At 44.0% G+C, this 18,473-nt stretch overlaps 1 protein-coding gene across 1 annotated transcript in view; it reads left to right on the forward strand.

The window, feature by feature from the left end:
* The window catches only part of LOC308287859 (plexin-A1-like), a gene marked incomplete at its 5' end in the record, with an annotated part of 234,475 nt that overhangs the window by 100,987 nt on the left and 115,015 nt on the right, over positions 1 to 18,473 (forward strand). The window contains 3 exons of the mRNA XM_080729172.1: positions 1,693 to 1,816; positions 2,433 to 2,586; positions 5,570 to 5,669. Coding sequence (XP_080585298.1) covers positions 1,693 to 1,816; positions 2,433 to 2,586; positions 5,570 to 5,669 — 378 coding nt within the window. The remainder of the gene's footprint in view (positions 1 to 1,692; positions 1,817 to 2,432; positions 2,587 to 5,569; positions 5,670 to 18,473) is intronic.

An 18,473-nucleotide genomic window follows, 5' to 3' on the forward strand; every position in this document is an offset into this window, starting at 1 on the left:
CGTGTTTGACCCGGGGCTACGCAAGTTGGTCCAGGCGCGCCGCGTGTTGCACCGCATTATTACATTTCTGAACGCTTCAGCTTTTATTGAAAGGTGACGCCATGTTTAAACCTCGCTCCGAACACCTCCAGCGCTTGGCACAACGCCAGCTCCCGATGCATTAATTAAACGCACAAAAGAGCAGGAGCCGTATCCGCCCTCCAGGCGGATACACGCGCTTAACACACTCACCACCCACACACACACACACACATACACGTTCAAGGATGGACTTTGACCGTTTTTTTTTAACCTTCAGTCTAGGCAGCTGCGGAGTCTAATTTCTTAAAACGTAGCTCGCTCATTTCCCATCTGATAACGTAGCTAAATCAAGTCAAGGCCCATGCAGAGAGAAGACTAGTTATTTCAGAATCTGTTCGTTTATAGGCCCTGAAGGTTAAAAATAAAAAATACCAATGTATCCACAGGAGACCGGGGATTGGAGTTTCAATCAGCGCAGCAGTGGAGAGGCACATGTTTGAGGAGGAATACACACAAATACGCACACATGCGCACACAGTCATATACAGTATGTGTGTGTGTGCAGACAGACAGCTGCAGACAGTGTTGCATCTGTGATTCAATGTTTGGGGGGGGACGCGATTTGAATGACGCCACGCACACGTCGCTTAACACCTCCCTACATTACAGGAGTTAACAGGTTCAGACAATGGTGTATTGATATGCATGGCATGCAGGCTCATCTCTCTTGAAAACGTAACAGTACTCTTACTTTGAGTAGGATTTTTCAGTACTCTTTCCACCTCTGCCGCCCGGGCGCCTGCTGACTGACTCACCAGGGAGTGTTTTGCTACAGCGTTCCCTTGCTGAGCGTGAGTGCAGGCTAGCTAGACAAGTGGACGAGCGGGTGTGAGCGTGCCCGTGCCCGTGTGTGTGTGTGTGTGTGTGTGTGTGTGTGTGTGTGTGGGGGGGGGGTTAGAGGCAGTTAGCATTTTATTCTGCTCTCTCTTATTGTTAAGGCCTTGCAGAGAGCGTCGCGTCAGCACTTTTCCTCCCACCGCCGGGAACAGTTGTTGTTAGCGCGAGGTGAAGTGATAGCTAATACATTATGAATGGCTAATAGTAAAATCACTACCATACTGGGCTTTTATGCTGATTTTCTTTTTTCTTTTTTTCAAGCTATATCAGTGGGCTTGTAATGTTTAGGGGAGGGGCGGGGGAAGGGCAAAATAGCTGACCTTGTTGATATGCCCTTGATGGGGGAATTGTATCACTTTTACGGTTCGGGTGAAACTAATGATTGGGACTGTTGTTCATACATCTCCGGAGAGTGTGTATGTCTGGAGACGTACTGTATGAACTGGAGGTTGTTAAAGTCCAAAGGATGGCAGAGACTGGATGCACCGTGCTATTGTGCTCACACTGAAGTGTCAGGGCCAATAAGGTAATGACTGAGGAGCCTATAGAAAGTGGCTGGAGAAGTGATTAGCCCATTAAGTCGGCTATTATGACTCTGTTCCTCTTGGGCAAGGCTGACGACATGTGCATGTTTTTCATTTTTAATGCGTTCTATTGCGTTACCATCACAACCGCTCATGCTCTGTATTTTACCTCCTCTTTCCCCTGCACCCCATTGCCTTTCCCTTCTCTCTCTCTCTCTCTCTCTCTCTCTCTCTCTCTCTCTCTCTGCAGTTGTTCTCGTAAGGACCGGTGTCTGCGGGCAGAAGAGCCCCAGAGGTTTGCAACAGACCAGAGCATGTGTGTGGAGCTGAGTGTTCAACCCAGGAACATCTCCGTCACCATGTCTGAAGTCCAGGTGTGTGTGTGTGTGTGTGTGTGTGTGTGTGTGTGTGTGTGTGTGTGTGTGTGTGTGTGTGTGTGTGTGTGTGTGTGTGTGTGTGTGTGTGTGTGTGTGTGTGTGTGTGTGTGTGTGTGTGTGTGTGTGTGTGTGTGTGTGTGTGTGTGTGTGTGTGTGAGACACAAAATGGACTTGCGGTATGGATGATAACAATGGTGCATGTCTGTCTGTGTGTGTGTGTGTGTGTGTGTAGTGCACATAACCATTCTCTTGCCTTCAAACTTCTGCAGTACAGACATATATATTATGGATAAAGGTTAATGGCAGCACATACTTCCGTGTTCCTTTGCACATGAGCGCGTGCACATTAACCTTGCTGTAATCGCAGCAGTTATGACTGACACATACACACATGCACGTGTGTTGAACCTCAGCACGCACACACGCGCGTACACACACGCACACACAAGTGCAGACACTTTCTATCTCTCACACATACCTCCCTCCCGCCCCCAGCACCCATTAACCCCCATGTCATATCTTATAACAATCCATGTTCACCATGTCCTCCCATTGATCTTGTATTCCCTCCCCCTCCCTCGTTCTCCCTCCCTCCCTCCCTCCCGTCCTCTAGTTGGTGCTCCAGGCTCATAACGTTCCCGACCTCTCGGCGGGGGTCAACTGCTCCTTCGAGGACTACGTGGAGACGGAGGGGCGCGTCCAGGGTGGGTACATCTACTGTCTGTCCCCCTCGGCCCGCGACGTCATCCCCATCACCAGGAACAAAGGTGGGAGACAACAGAGAGACTGACTGAAGTGCTTTGCACACAGGATCTTTCCGTTTGCTGCATGATTAAAACACATTAGATTTGGTGTGCAAAGGCTGTGCGGAATCTACACTGCGGATCCGAAAAGGAGTCATAAAAGGAGTCAATGAGTTTTTACCGCATGCGACAAGAAGCACAAATCGAACTGGGGTCGATCGGGGAAAAATCGCACAGCCGCAGCCACCTGCCGCATGGCAAATTCGGAGCCGGTGTGCATGAGGTCATAAAGAATCATTGTTTTCTTTAAAAAAATGAAATCCTCCGTTATTTCCGTGCGAATCTGTGTGCAATGCCCTTGACTGTTCCCCGTGAGGAAACTGAATGGGTGGTGGCCAACTCCTGTCAAGTCCTGAATTCAAAATGTACTTGAGTACCAAAAGTAGAAAGTACTCATAATGCAGAATGTCCTATTTCACAAGTTTTCAAATGCATAAAGTGCAGGGCTGGGACTTAAACTGATTAATTTCGATGAATTAATTACAGTGTTAATTACTTTAGCAAGTTTCAGGCGTACCGATCATACCGGTGCACCAACCAACAGTCAACAAACCCCAGTGCACGCAATGGGAGAGGCCACCGATTAGACCACGTATTTGCTCTGCCCAGTGCTTTTTACACAACTGTCTCTCTGTCTGTCTCTCTCTGTCTCATTCTTTCTCTTTGTCCCCCCTCTCCCGTGCCACACCCAGTGCCTACAGTATCCATAGCATATACTGTAATATACTGTACTGTATATTCATCACCTAAGCTGACGTTCCTCCTCCTATGGCGCTCAGATGTACGTGGAAATCGGGAGCGGGCTACAGTTGCACGCTGACCAGAAACCGCATTATTAATGTTACCGGATGACTCGCTCACTGTATCTATATCCAGACGGGCTTGTCACCACCAATAAAGCTCGTCCACCTCCTCCACCAAAGCTCCGAACATAATTCCGCGTTCGGTTTCTGAAAATAACCGTGCTTTTGTATTCCCATTATCATGCGTTGTCAGTTTGATTTCTAACAAAACGATGCCAGTTATGCCCATAACTTCATTTCAAAGCGGAAACGCTCTGGTACGTTATATTTAGAAATACCTTGATAGGAAAAAGCTTTATCCTTTTCTTTCCCAACATAAAGCGTGTTTGTTCGCATTCAGTAATTGTCAAAGATAGAAGAAGCAATGTTTGGTATTTGCGTTCAAAGTTCTAAAAGGCTGTCTGCTGGTGCGTTGTGTCTGAGTTTGTCAGCGGCGCTTCTCGGTAGTTATTCAGTGCCACCTATTATGCCCCATTATGAGCCCTCATCAGCGCTGCCAGCCAAACACTGATTGGTGTTGCTATTTTTACCCCTGCCCCGCTGTGGGTGTGCCTCGCTGCATGTGTTGCTGACTTACTGTGTGTGTGTGTGTGTGTGTGTGTGTGTGTGTGTGTGTGTGTGTGTGTGTGTGTGTGTGTGTGTGTGTGTGTGTGTGTGTGTGTGTGTGTGTGTGTGTGTGTGTGTGTGTGTGTGTGTGTGTGTGTGTGTGTGTGTGTGTGTGTGTGTGTGTTCAGTTTATAGAAGCAGAATACTTTTTTTGAGCGGTGCTAACCGCTCCAATAAGTGGCTTTGTGTGTTTTTTTTTTCATGGTATCAAATTCTGATGTCGTCACACATCCAAGTGTTTTTCCATTGAACCAAATCGTCGTTGTCGGGTGGAAACCTTGTATGTCCAAAACCGTTCGTTTTGTATTCATCATTTTAAAAAACGATTTAAAATACTGAAAATAGCTGATCTACAAGAACACAACACCTCGCACCGCGAGGCGTTGTGTGCTTGTAGATCTTCTATTTTCGTTTTGTGCGACAGTCCTGTATGATGATGCAGGGCTTTACTTTACAAAAGAAATTACACATTTGAAACTTGGAGATTGCTGATGTTTGACCCCCCCCCCCACACGTTACGTCATGTGGATCTATCATAGTCATCATCATGCTCTGACATCACTGTGATGACAGGGGAACCAAATCCCCTTTATGCCCATATATGGAGATCCCTGTGATGCCTAGGGGAACCAAATCACTTTATGCCCATATATGGAGATCCCTGATGTCATCAATATTAAGCCCATATCTGTGAATATCTATGGCTACCAGGGGTCTCCATATACTGTATGGGTAACTGGTCCGATATACATCACTGGCCAGATGGCCAAGACATGGCGTGACCTCGCCCTTAACTCAGTCGGTGCCATATTTAAAGTGTGACCTCTTATATTGCCGTTTCGCCAACAAAGGGTTAAAAAAATAGTGTGCACGCTGGTGCACACATTCGTGCACAGATCATGCACTATGCATGTGCATGCTTTTCACAGCTTTCAAACAAAAAAATCCGCTTGGAAATCCGTTCAGGCATTCAGGAGAAAGGAGCCCTTATGTTTTCTTCAAATGTAAACAAACATGGCTGCCATGTTTGAAAGATGGGGTTGGTATGGGGGTTAAACATGCAATTTCGCGATCGCGATCATGCCTAGTACATTGTTGGAGGTCCAAACATTTTTTTTTGATTTTTTTTTTTTGAAAAAAAATAAATATATATATATATATTTTTTAATTATTTATTTAAAAAAGACGTCCAGAAGACGTCTGGCAGGGAGGTCCATAGTTAAAAAGACGTTTTTATTATAGAAACGTCTTTTTTGGCAGGGTGAGTGTTAAGGGTGAAGTCGCTTTTTGCCCTTAGGCGTCTTACTGGTAGCTTAAGTACAAGTTCACAACGCATCACGCTGTGACACGCTTCCTAGCTGGGACCGTGTAGATTTGCTTATTTACAGTGTGTGACACACTGCACAACCAAGTTGTGGCTCGACACCTGCAGTTGGGGAATAAGTTAACTTCACAGGTGACGCAAGAGTAGTGTCGGCCAACGTTTGTCCCTTGACTCTCTGCTTTGTTCTAATTCCATGTCTTTTCTGGGCTCACAGGTGACAAACGGGTGGTTAAGCTCCATCTCAAGTCCAACGAGACGAAGAAGAAGTTTGCCAGCGTGGACTTTGTGTTCTACAACTGCAGCGTCCACCAGTCGTAAGTTGAACCTGTTTGAAATGTTCTTTTAATGTGAGCTTCTGGGAAAACTAGAGAGAGACCCTCTTTTGTTCCCTCTTTGCCCCTTTTCCTTTGAGTGATGGTCTCACTGTCCAGTTCCCCCCTGGGCAGTCTCGTGTTACCGTCCGCAAGAGATGCAGTTAGGATACGGGGAGATGTGCACGTGCGTGCGCGCACACAGACACACAATCCCACCCCTGTACGACCTCCACAGGGGCTTGTGTTACTGTTGGAGTGAAAAATCGAATGTGCTGTATATGAGAAACGATTGGGATATGAGATGGTAACTCTACTCTTATTATCATAACCCGATGTACACCCTAATGATGCTGCTATGATTAATTAATTACATAAGATGGTGTGCCGCAATGCCTCCCTCTCAGCTTATATCGGAAAAGAAAGTAAAAGTTTTGGATATATTATACAGATGCCTGTTGGAACTTAGACATATCTGAGAATATATGTTGTACCCTTGGTCAGAGTACTTGGTGCAGTACCCATTATCAAAGTACTTGACATCAGGGAACTCATGATGTGCGGTTCTGTACGACCACCGATCCGACGGATCTTGCAGTACACGCCCTTGAGTCCTCTGCAACACGCACACTGAGTTTGAAGTCAATCGACGAGGCGGTTTCTCTAGATAGAGGTACACACACAGACGCATACGGAGATTTGCATAATTTATAGAAGGATTCATATATATAAGAAATCAGTATACAGTATAATTACTTATGACTAGTCACACTTACATCACATCTCAGTTTACAGTTTAGGCATTTAGCAGACACTTTTAATCCAAAGCGAATTACAATAAGCTGGTAATACATCACTATAATAAGCAAGATAATATGTCAGTACATCAACAACAATATAACAAATGCATAGGAATATCAATCTAGAAAAACAATAATATAGGTAGACCATGCACCTAATCAGTAACAAACGTTTCTAAAACCTAAAAAAAAGGTGAGTCTTCAGTCCACGGCGGAAGCTAGGGAGTGAATCTGTAGTTCTAAGTGCGACAGGGAGTTTATTCCACAGTTTGGGGGCCAGGAGGGCAAATTGTCTAGGACGAGTGGATTTTTGTCCTGGGGTTTTTAGCGAGGGTTCTGTCAGCATCCCTGTGTTGGCTGATCTGAGCGAACGGGTGGGGGTGTAGGGGTTCGCTCAGATCAGCCAACACATCTCAAATCTTTAATGAGTGTCATCCACTTATTCGGTCTCCTTCACACTTGAAATGCCCTCAGCCTTGCTTCCAATCCCTGATTGCTACCGCCTCCTCATCCACCATCTTCTTCTGAGAATCTTTGACACCCATGAAGCCACGCCCATATATCAACTCTACCTCAAGCGTCAGGCGCGACGTTGAGGCCAAGAGCCGCCCCCAGCCCCACCCCCTCCGCCCCGACCCCCACCCCAAATCCATCCATGGCTGATCCAGCGTAGGTTGAGACGTCGTCTGCCAGGGTATTAGCCCTGGGGCAGCAGATGGCCAGGAGGCCCCTGGGGTACCGCAGGGCTCCATCTTCGCTCCCCTCTGGCTGTTAGATGAGCCTCCTTGGAGGATTGTCTGCACACTCGCGTTTGTGCTCGCGCACACACACGCGTGCACGCGTGCACACACACACACACACACACACACACACACACACACACACACACACACACACACACACACACACACACACACACACACACACACACACACACACACACACACACACACACACACACACACACACACGCACACACACGCACGCACACACGCATACACACAGACACCTCTCTTTACGCTCTGTCACTTACAGCTTGTTGAAGCCCTGAATATCTTGGACACCTAATCCGTTGCTGTGACCTCTAGCCTGGACCCCCTCTTAACCAGCCCTCGTACACAAATCCCCCGCCGCAACAACACTGATTAGCTCAGCTGGTTAAGGGCGTGGTGGGTTGCAATGTCAGTTCACGGTTAATTCATCTCCCTTCTCCAACATGGGTGCCTTTTACTATTTTGAGAAACATCTCACATTTTTTACACAGATGGGTTTTTCTAAAGATAGAAATGGCGGGGCTAACAGTATGCGTGACCTTACGAGTATAGCTTCACTGTCGGGCAGAGACCTTGTATCTCCAAGTTTAAAATTTGTACTCTTTGTTTTTTTTTGTAAAGTAAAGCCCTGCTTCATCATACAAGACTGTCACACAAAACTGGTGAAAATAGCAGATTACAAGCACACAACGGCGTTGTGTGCTTGTAGATCAGCTATTTTCACTAGTTTAAATCATTTTCTTAAATGATAAATGATCATACAAGGTTTAGACCCGACAACAATGATATTATGGTGTGTATGTAGTATTTTTATCTGGTGTAAACCAGATCATTAAAGAGATCATTTTCTGGCGAGACATTCAGGCGACCTAGGCGACCTATTTGCCGATTGGCTGTCCAATGTCACATGGTAACCGAGCTAGTTTCATGATTGGAAGCGGCCCTCCAAACGATGGGATGGGGGGTACTGCATTAGGGCCAATAGCAGGGGACTTTCGCTCCTCCAAGCTATGGAATCCTAGACTGGTGTAATGAAATATTTTGTCCAGCAGGGAGCACCATTCCTTCACACTTCACAGGTCAGGCCCTAGAACTCTATGGTCAGGCCCTGTGGTCACACATTTCTGGACACCAATATCTGTGTAACATCCATGCATTTATACAACTGCGAGTCTGCCGCTGCGTGCTTGATTTGGCTGTACACGCTGACTTGTTCATCAGGAAACATGCTCCCTCGTCGATTGGATTTTACAAAACAGACCCGCGTCGTCACATTGAATCCTGTTTAAGAAGAGCTTAAAACACAACTTTCTAATGTTACATTGATGACGTGAGGAACGCTAAAGTCGTCTTGGTTACATAGTAGGCTATGCGAAAATAACAAAGCTCAGAGTCGCAAATTCAATGATCGCTGCATCAGCACACACAAAACACGGGCGTGAGAGAAGTAAATGAATGAAATGGACATCACGTTTAGCCGATTCAACGATTCCAAAAGTCATACGATTGGAAGTTATTGCTACATGCGGCTACATGCGTCTCATGCTGGTTTTGTTAGGCAACAGCCAGGGTCCAGGGAGTGCACAGAATTTTAGAGAGGCATGGGCTGACATTTCTAAAAGGGCCTTTTCATACGGATAAAAGTTAAGGGCTCAAGCCCCTTTTGCTGTATGTGCGCACGTGCCTGGCGACCAGCGCGTCACATTACAGACTTATCATTTCAATCCGTTTCTTTGCAAAAACACATTTCTTCAGTGGTGAAAGTGAGCCGGAACGGCCGGAACCCCCGTTCCGTTAAAACATTTGGGGCCGGAACGGAGTTCCGTTAAGACGAGGAGAAGCCAGCTGTCAAAATCCCATGTTAAATAACCTTCCACAAACGCACGTCCAGGAAGAAAACAATAGCCTATAGACAACATGCCTGGCCACGCCCCCTACTTCCGACCGGAAGCCCTTTTTTGGGCTTGATCGTAGCGCGATTTCCTGTTTACGTTCATCTGATCTGATTCTCCTCTTAACTAATGAGACGGGATTGTTTTACTTTGTAATTTTACTTTGTAACTTATGTTAACAATGTCACTTAATGGCAACACTCATCCACTCTGCTGATAAATAAATGAGTTGTGACGATACACACCTGTTCTGCCATCATTCAATGTTATGAGTTGGAGGAAAAAAAAAAGAGATCTCAATTGAAACAATTGCCATAGGCTTTCTTGGGCGTATGCTTTTAGTTGACCTTGTACTAGTGTACTGTCATGAAACTACCTTTTTTCATATGCAAACTTCTTAAAAAATAACGCTATTTAAATTGTTTCAAAAGCTTTATACCCTGTATATATATATATAAAATGTCACAATGCGACATAGCTTTTTACACAATGCTGTACTCCCTCCAACTGCATGTCATATTATATGTTCGCCATTTTAAACTGTTTTTATTTTATTTGACACTTGCTTTGGCAATATAAACATGTCTTCTCATGCCAATAAAGCTCCTTTGAATTGAATTGATATAGGCCTACAAATAAACAGATTTGTGTATTTGAAAGCAAGCATTGAACCTAATCAGTATTTCATGGAAGCGAATGTTGTATGATTTCTAGCTAGCAAACCTTTTCCCTTCAGAACGCTGGTTGATCATGTCAAACGTTGTCATCTCCATTCTCCTCTGTTCTGGGATGAAGTCACAGTTGGCTTGTGTTGTGTGATATGCATTAATGTTTTTACAAATAGGCCTGTCAACAACTCAACCCACTCCAGAATAGACATAATACACATTAGCCCACCTATTATGTGCATCCTATGCTGTGTTCATTTCACTATATCACTGTAAATCATCGATTTAATCCTAATCAAGGCAATATAAATATCCATTCATATTTAATGCTCATTTAATCATTAAATCCTAAACTGTCACGTCAAAACAATGAATACATTTGGCTTTAATAGATACAAAAACAAACTGGATTAATTGAAAATGACAAGTGTTTAAAAGCATTCCTTCAAAGCATCATTGGGAACATTCCTTATCTCAATAACACAATATACAGTACAACATTTGAAACCCTCAACAGTTAAAAAAAAAAGGCATGGACAAGTCAAAGAAAAGTGTGTATAAATATTTTATTGCAATAAATATGATGAGGAGACCCTCACATCTGGCTTCATTGGTCCTGGACGTACAGTACAGGTCTGAAAGACAGAAAACAATTGCATTCACAGATACAACACAACAGCGAAGAGCTTGTATTTCAATTATAATCAATGTTGTGTTGTCACAAGTGAAAATAACTTGTACTTAGTTGTAACAAGAGTAGTCCCCATACAGTAAAAGATCGTAGCTAACAAGGCTAATTAGCTAGCATGAGAGTTTTACCTTGTTGTTGTTGTTGTTGTTGTTGTGAGTCGTGCTGCTTCTCTGGGGAGTTTGCTGAGTTTAGGATATGTTAAGGATGTCATCAATACTATTAACTGGTGTAGATAGAATAAAAACATCGAAGATAGCGGTGCGCTTGCATATCAAGAGACCATGACCGCAGTCACCGCACCATCTGACAGCTGGAAAAAAAACCTCCGTTGGTTTAACCCTTTCAGTTCATTGTCATAATCTTTTACTGCAGCGCTGGGCAGTGTTGCCAAAATTTGTGAGAGAAATAAGCCAAACAAGCCAACTCTTGCAATATAAATAAGCAAAAAAAACAAGATAGTTTAGGTAAATAAATTGACTTGGCAACACGTTTATATGCATGCCTGACAGAGAGAACCCGGAAGTTCCCTTTCGACTTGGGGGCGGGGCGTCCCTCCTGCAATCGGCCAGGAATGTTGTCTATACCAAAGTCAGATTAACATACAGTAGGCTACACAAGTGTTACTAGTTAGGCTATATTTTCTGATAAAGTGCTTCTAAATTATTCCCGTGGGTTTGTGTAGGTCAGTGTGATCCATTTCTGTTCGCGTTTCAGTGTTTGTTTGACACGGAGCGAATAGAGGTGGGACGTTCGCGAACGAGTCGAGTCTTTTGAACGGCTCTTTGAAATGAACGATAGGATTCGGTTCACAGTAGGGAGCCGTTCCTTTCTAATGAACAGTGGCCGTCTTTTGAACGGCTCTTTGAAAGGAACGGATCCCAGAGATCCGGCTCACTTCAAAGAGCCATAAATCCCATCTCTAGGAGGACTCGCTGTGTCTGTGCCTGCATGGATGCTATTCTGCATGTGTAGTGGAGTAGAATTAAAAGTATTGGAAATACTCCAGTAAAGTAGGCTAGGCTATACTTAAAACCTGTACTTAAATACACTACTTTAGTAAATGTACTTAGTTTACTTTAGATAACTGGTTATAATAATATTAATAATAATATGTGTAATAATATAATAAATATAATAATAATATATAGATGCTTACCCTTCTGTATGGAACAATGAACAATATGAACAATATGAAGAGGCTTATTATAGATATTTCATTTAGGATTTCAATCATGTTTCATGTTACAGTAAGTGTAATGCCGTTGCCTAATTCAGGTGTAGGACCTGTAGTGTTTTTATTGTGTGTAGGCCTATAACTGTTCCAAAATGCAGTTTTCTATGCATTTCAGGGGTTTTGGGGGGTTAGAGCCTCCCAATTTTTTTCGGCCGCGCGGTTATGACAGTTCCGGCAAGAATTTCAAACCACTTTCACCCCTGGAAAACATTTGTATTCTTGTTTCTCCCAGTGTTATGGTTTTTAATGTGTAAATATAGCACTTTATTATGGGGAAAAACGTGTGTAGGCCTATTTTCCTTTTTTAAATCGCTAAAATAGCGCATTTTTGAACACATTTCCTTAACGGTTAACGGTTAATTAACTGATAAGGCCTGACGGTTATCGGTTAAGAAAAAATCTCCATTTGGCCATCCCTAGACATATAGCCTACAGTAAGTTAGAATATTATGAAATATACATGAGAAAGAACACCAACACTAACTTCAACACACCAATACACCAGATTTTAAATTGACTGTGTGTCGATTCTTGTTTACTTACAAAACCAAATTCAGAACATTCATGCATGCGACAACATGTTTAATAAAACGTCCTTGGACGAACTGGCCATGGATGAATAGCACATGTGCAGGAAGAACTCCACAAACGGTGCACGTGCTTGTTTGATTGATGAATAGAGAGAAAGAGAGTTAGAGAGATAGATAGTTACACAGTATGCAGTGTGTCCTTCCAAAATGCCACAATGAACCAAACCTGATCAAATCCCAGATGATGTAACGGGACCACATTTAATGAAGTTATGGATAAGATATGTCGCGTCTTTGCCAGGGACTCGGTGGGGTTGATGGCGGAGAGAGAGATGCTGAGACCAAAAAAAATCCCATTTGGAGCTGGCACTCATGCCTGGGTGCCCGCTGTACCCCCCTGGGCGTCAGCGTGTGGCGTCTGATGAGATCAGACTGGTAATGTTGTTGTTGTTTTGGCGTGATGACTCTGCCCACATGGCCGTGGCGTGAAGCACGTCCGTCTCCAGACTGCCTGATCGTTGGTTAAAGTCATGAGTTTTCCTCTAATGGGCGGAGATGCAAAGGACTGCTGCTGATTACATGATGATGCGAGCACAGAGAACAAATGCACACAGACAACTGGCTCTCTGTCAGTGAGTGCTATCAGCACACCCGCTGTATACCTGCTTGAGGTTGTGCACGTATATGGACACATTATTACGCAATATATATATTATTTTTTTTTACGCAATATTTTATGCTTTAAATATTAAAAAAATAGCAGATATACAAGCTCACAGCGAGCTTGTAGATCTGCTATTTTTGAAAGATCTTGAAAATTTGTGCAAATCTTTGAATATTTTGACCCGATTCTATCCACGAGTTTCCAACGCCCCATAGTGCATCGCGCAGACGTCTGCACCGAGCTTCCGGCGCCGATTTACAAGCTCACAACGGGTTGCATCTGCGACGCGACGTGAGCTTGTATGTCTGCTGTTAAACCCGGAAGTTTGGTCCTGATCACGGTTTTTCAAAAATAGCAAGCTTGTATATCTGCTATTTTTCAATAGCTAAAGCATTCAATAAGTCTAGGGTTAACACATTCACTTCCATGGACGACTAAATCGCCAAACAGATTTTCCGGTCGTTTATCCTAGACTGCGCTCTCACGCACCTCTGAGTGATCCAATGACTACAATTCCCAGACATTCCCAACAAATGGAAATGACGTCTTCCCAAAAATCATCCGTTACGCCTGGCTCAATGCTATGTGATTCCGAAAAATCGATGTATCTCGGATTCTTTTCCCAGATTGTGCTTTTGGTCAAAACAAGCCTTTTTCTACGGACCATAACTAATGCACGGATGATTGCGGTTATAATCTTTCTTTTCTGGGCGAAAGAAAAGACGGTCGTCTGCCCCTCCCGATAGCTTTTGTTTACATCTGGTCACATGGTGCGTTCCTGTTGAAAATATGGTAAAAATATGTATCAGAGGCTACTGAATTAATTAATGAATACCTGGCAGTCCATGTATTAACTGTCACATGACCCATTTGGGTCCATTTAACAGTAAATATATGGATCCGTAGCCATAAGGGTCCGCTTAGATCACTTTTATCCACTCAGAGGTAAATTAATTTTACTGTTTACACACTCTACACAGCCGACACCATTGCACCACCCCCACCCCTCGCCCCCTAAAACACACATCCCCCTCCCATCTTATTTACTCAACTGATTATGTCATGCCCCTTCCCTTTTAGAAAATGCCATAAATTTGCATAGCAGTATTAATCTAATTAGAAATCCCACTGTTTCAGTTTAAGGGTTGCAGAGATTGGAATAGAAAATCACCCACGGCCATGATTGCCTCTTAATTAAATATTTCCATACGCTTTTTCTCATTCCACGGTCCCCCATTTATTAAAGATAGGGTGGATATTCTGGCAATGAACTCGAGTTAAAATGTCTATATAAGGCAATATGGAGCACCTTTTCTCACCGTTTGTTAATTTGTCTCAGACGATGATGGTGTTCATTTTTGGGGAGATTGAACATCCTTAAAGACTAATTTAAGCCTTAGACAGGGTAAAAAAAAGTATTCAATTAAACCTTGGTCAAACTGTACTTGGAGGGACAAGATTCTTTTTATAGAGATGAACGTTAGATGCATTGGTAGTAACATCAACACATTGTGTATGTACAGTGTATTTGTGTATACACACACACACACACACACACACACACACACACACACACACACACACACACACACACACACACATATATCAGTGTAAAATACATAGCACTTCCATAAATAATATAGAAGAGTAAGAGAGAGAGAGAGAGGAGAAAATGCATTGTGCTATGGCAAGAAAAAAGGTACCAAAGCTAGTGTACGTAGCTCGATTAGCATCTGAATACCAACGGATTAAATTTGCATTATGAGCGTAGCCATACGAGGAGCGTGTCTCCAGCCCACAAGGGGTTTCGTGAATCCAAGGCCCATGGGGGGGCGGAGGGAGTCGTGTCAGGAAGGAAGAAGAAGAGGGAGAACTACTAGGGGGTCCAGAGAGAAAAGGAGCCCACCCCCGGAGAGAAGAAATAGAAACGCTGAACGTTCCTCAAATGGCCTTGGGTGGGTGCGCACTGCACAGGCAGCCCTTCTTGAAACGGTTAGCAACAAGGCTAAAAGATTTTGATGTCCTGGGGGGGGGTGGCAGATGACAGGGGGTCCTTATTTATTTCCAGGCACTAAGAGGGGGGTTGTTAGGGGGGTTGTCATAAGGGGGCCTCTGGCTGGTCTTGGATGACCACCCGCTAGCCCTTGGTGTGATGTATTCATCTGAGAGACCACCTTTTATTCAGGGGAGTCATATCGTCGTTGTCGGGTGGAAACCTTGTATGTCCAGAACCGTTTGTTTTGTGTTTATCATTTTAAAAATGATTTAAACTAGTGAAAAAAGCCGATCTACAAGCACACAACGCCTCGCTGTGTGCTTGTAGATCGGCTGTTTTCACTACTTTTGTGCGACGGCCTTGTGTGATGAAGCAGTGCTTCACTTTGCAAAAAAAATTACAAATTTTAAACTTGGAGATACGAGGTTTCTGCCCGACAGTGACGATATAAGAAGCATAGTAAGTAAAGGGTGGCTGCATGCTGATATTTTGCTCGTTATATCAAAGTCACCAGTACACTAACAAGGCTGACTGGACATGAATAAAAGATCAAAGTCAGATAAAAAGGGGGATTATCAAGGATTACACATGCACACGTGTCGTGTACGCAGACAGACTGGCACTTATGCATGAAGTATCAAGTGCGTATTGTACAGTTCTCTCCTGGCTGGCTGTGATAAATTGCTGTTGTACTGTATTTTGATGAGCAGCCATCTATTGCATGGGCGGCCCCCCTAAAAAAAGACTTCATTGTTATTCAAAAGAGGGGAGAGTGGAAAATAACAAAGGCTAACAAGATGCACGGCGAGCCGCTTGGCTAAACTCACCCGGTGTTCGTTTGTCTCGCATTGATAACTTGCCACTCTACTCTTTTGTTCACTAGGAAAGAGGTCTGTCTTGTATACATGTCTTTCCAAACAGATTGGAAGCAAAACGCTCAGCTCTGCTGTTTGCAGGCTTGTACACCATGCTAACTTAGTCTAGCCTAATCACTCTCCCCATTTTGTTGGCAACATTGACAAATCTCCCACTTGCTCTTGTGTGGGATTAAGAGGCCCGTTATTTCCTTAGCCGCCTATCCTTCATTCTAAATGGACAGCTTCTCTCAGCACAATGCTAAATTGGTCAATTAAAGCAGCGGTGGGATTGAATTAAGCTCCAGCCTCTGATCTCCCCGAAAAAGGCGGGGTCTGGCCTGGAAACGATCGCTTAAAGAGCGCGCCCGGCAAACGAGCGGCCCTAATTGATCGGAATGAATCTACGTCAGGTTTGATGGAGTTGCGCGAGGCCTCCATCTCGGAGCTCAAGAGTTAAAGCCCTCATTTTTCATGTGGATAAGAGGAAGGGGAGCCACCATTTTACATGGGTTAAAAACCTCCTCGTCGGGAGCGCGCCCATAATCGATTCAGACAGATGTGTGAATTTATTCCTGCCAGATGTTGTTGAATACAAATCAGCCAGCGAGCGTCTCGACTTGCTCTTCCATTTTTCCTGGATCTAGACTCATTTATTACTAAACAAACAACAAAATACACAATAAAAAAGGGTTATCGACGACACAAAAGCAATAACTTGAAACATGTTTAGCACAAAGATGCTCTAATTCTTTTGTGGAAATAATGTGCGTATCTGTAAACTAATCACGGCTATTATGAATAAAAGAGGGTTTGGCTTGTCATGGAGTCAGTGGTTTTTGATAAACTTTAGTTTAATTCTTTTTTCATTATTGACTAATCTGTTGATATCTTTTGCATGTATCTGATTTGTCAAAGCACAGCAGAATTATGAATTTAACTCTTGGCTTATTTTAACTGAGCAGTGAAGTGTGACGTAATTTACACATCCTACCTGGTTCGCGGTTTTCTTCCCCCATTCTGAATTCCCATAGACCTTTTTCATATCGCGTCATATAAGAACTGTTCCAATTATAAACAAATGATCTCAGCGGTTTGACACATATGGATATGAAGAATGAGCCGATGGTGAGAAAACGCTAATGTTACTGTCGCTGAATTAGTTACATTTTCACCAGAAACAGACTGTATCAAATATGAGTGACTGACTATCATAAACCATACAGAGCCACCTCGCTGACAATATCGCAAAGGCCGTTTGTTTAATTTTGGACCGCAATGCTTATATGAGACGATTTTAAGATGACTCAATTTTATTCTCCATAGAGAAATTACTTCCGTGGAACCGGGGGATGAGCGAGTCACGTCATGATGTTGTTGCTCTATTTTACTTTGCAATTAATTTAGGAAAAGAAAAGATTGTAATAAAGTACAGAATTAACGATGGTGAATGCGTAAACGCTCATCAATCCAAACAACTTGAAATTGTCTCCCTGGCAACCATTAGACAGCACACACCCACACACACACACACACACACACACACACACACACACACACACACACACACACACACACACACACACACACACACACACACACAAACACACACTACTAGCCTCCAACTGCCAACCCATTGTTGCCTCTCTCTGCCAAGAGACGCCTACACAGAGTCCCAGGCTATATACCCCCCACCCCCTCTTGGCTCCCTGTTCCCCTCTCTCCCACGATACCTGGCGTCTCCACCTCTCCCAGGGAAATCCACCTGCTTTTGATCTCTCAGTCTCTGTCTCTCTCCGCTGTCTCCCTTCTCTTTCTTATGCCCCCCGCCCACCCCATCCCTCCGCACCCCCCCTCGTCTCTCCACACCTCGCAGAGAGGCTGGGCTAAAAGCAGGTGAATTTAAAATGGCGCAGCGCCTTCAGCTGCGCGGATGAAAGAGAGCTTTAGACAAAGAACAGCGGAGGGCTTTTTAAAAAGAGACGGCAGGGACTGAAAGGGGATAGATAGAGGAGAGAGAGAGGGAGGGAGGGAAAGAAAGAAAGGTTAAGTCTGACTGGATGAAGAGAGCTATACAGTAGATGGTAGGCATAGAGAAACGTGGCTGTATGTGGCGAATATAGGGCCGCGGTGACTGAATAGATGTGAGTGATAGCCGGCCACAGGGGAACGGAGTGATGGATGAGAGGATGGTAGAGAAGAGAGAGAGAGAGGTGAAGGCAGTTTGACAGAGAGAGCAAGGGAGATGGGAGGATGAAAGGTGAGGGGGAGGGGGATAAGGCCAGGAGACAGGATGGTAAAGATGTATTGATGTATTGAAGAGATAGAGAGATGACTTAAAGAAGGCTGAACTAACAAGATGTCAGGTGACTTGGAGAAGGTATAGGGGAATTTAAATGGAGACACAGGGAAAATATGGCCATAACATACCAAAATGAAGAGATTTCTAAGAAAGGTGACAGTTTGACAGTCGTAACCAGGATTCTGCTGAACACACAAGAGAGGGATCTTGTTGAAATGGAAACATTATGGAAATGCTACACATCAAGAGTGAAGCAGAAAACCATGCCTGTCTGTGACATTGTACAGCTAGCATACCCAACACTATAATAATGCTCCCAGACGGACATCCCCTCCCCAAACGCGACACATACTTTCAGCAAACTCACCTGTTACTTTTTTTCTTTTTGGGTAAAGAATAAAGA

The sequence above is a fragment of the Nannobrachium achirus genome, assembly GCF_963921795.1.
Source record: "Nannobrachium achirus genome assembly, chromosome: 6".
Lineage (NCBI taxonomy): Eukaryota > Metazoa > Chordata > Actinopteri > Myctophiformes > Myctophidae > Nannobrachium > Nannobrachium achirus.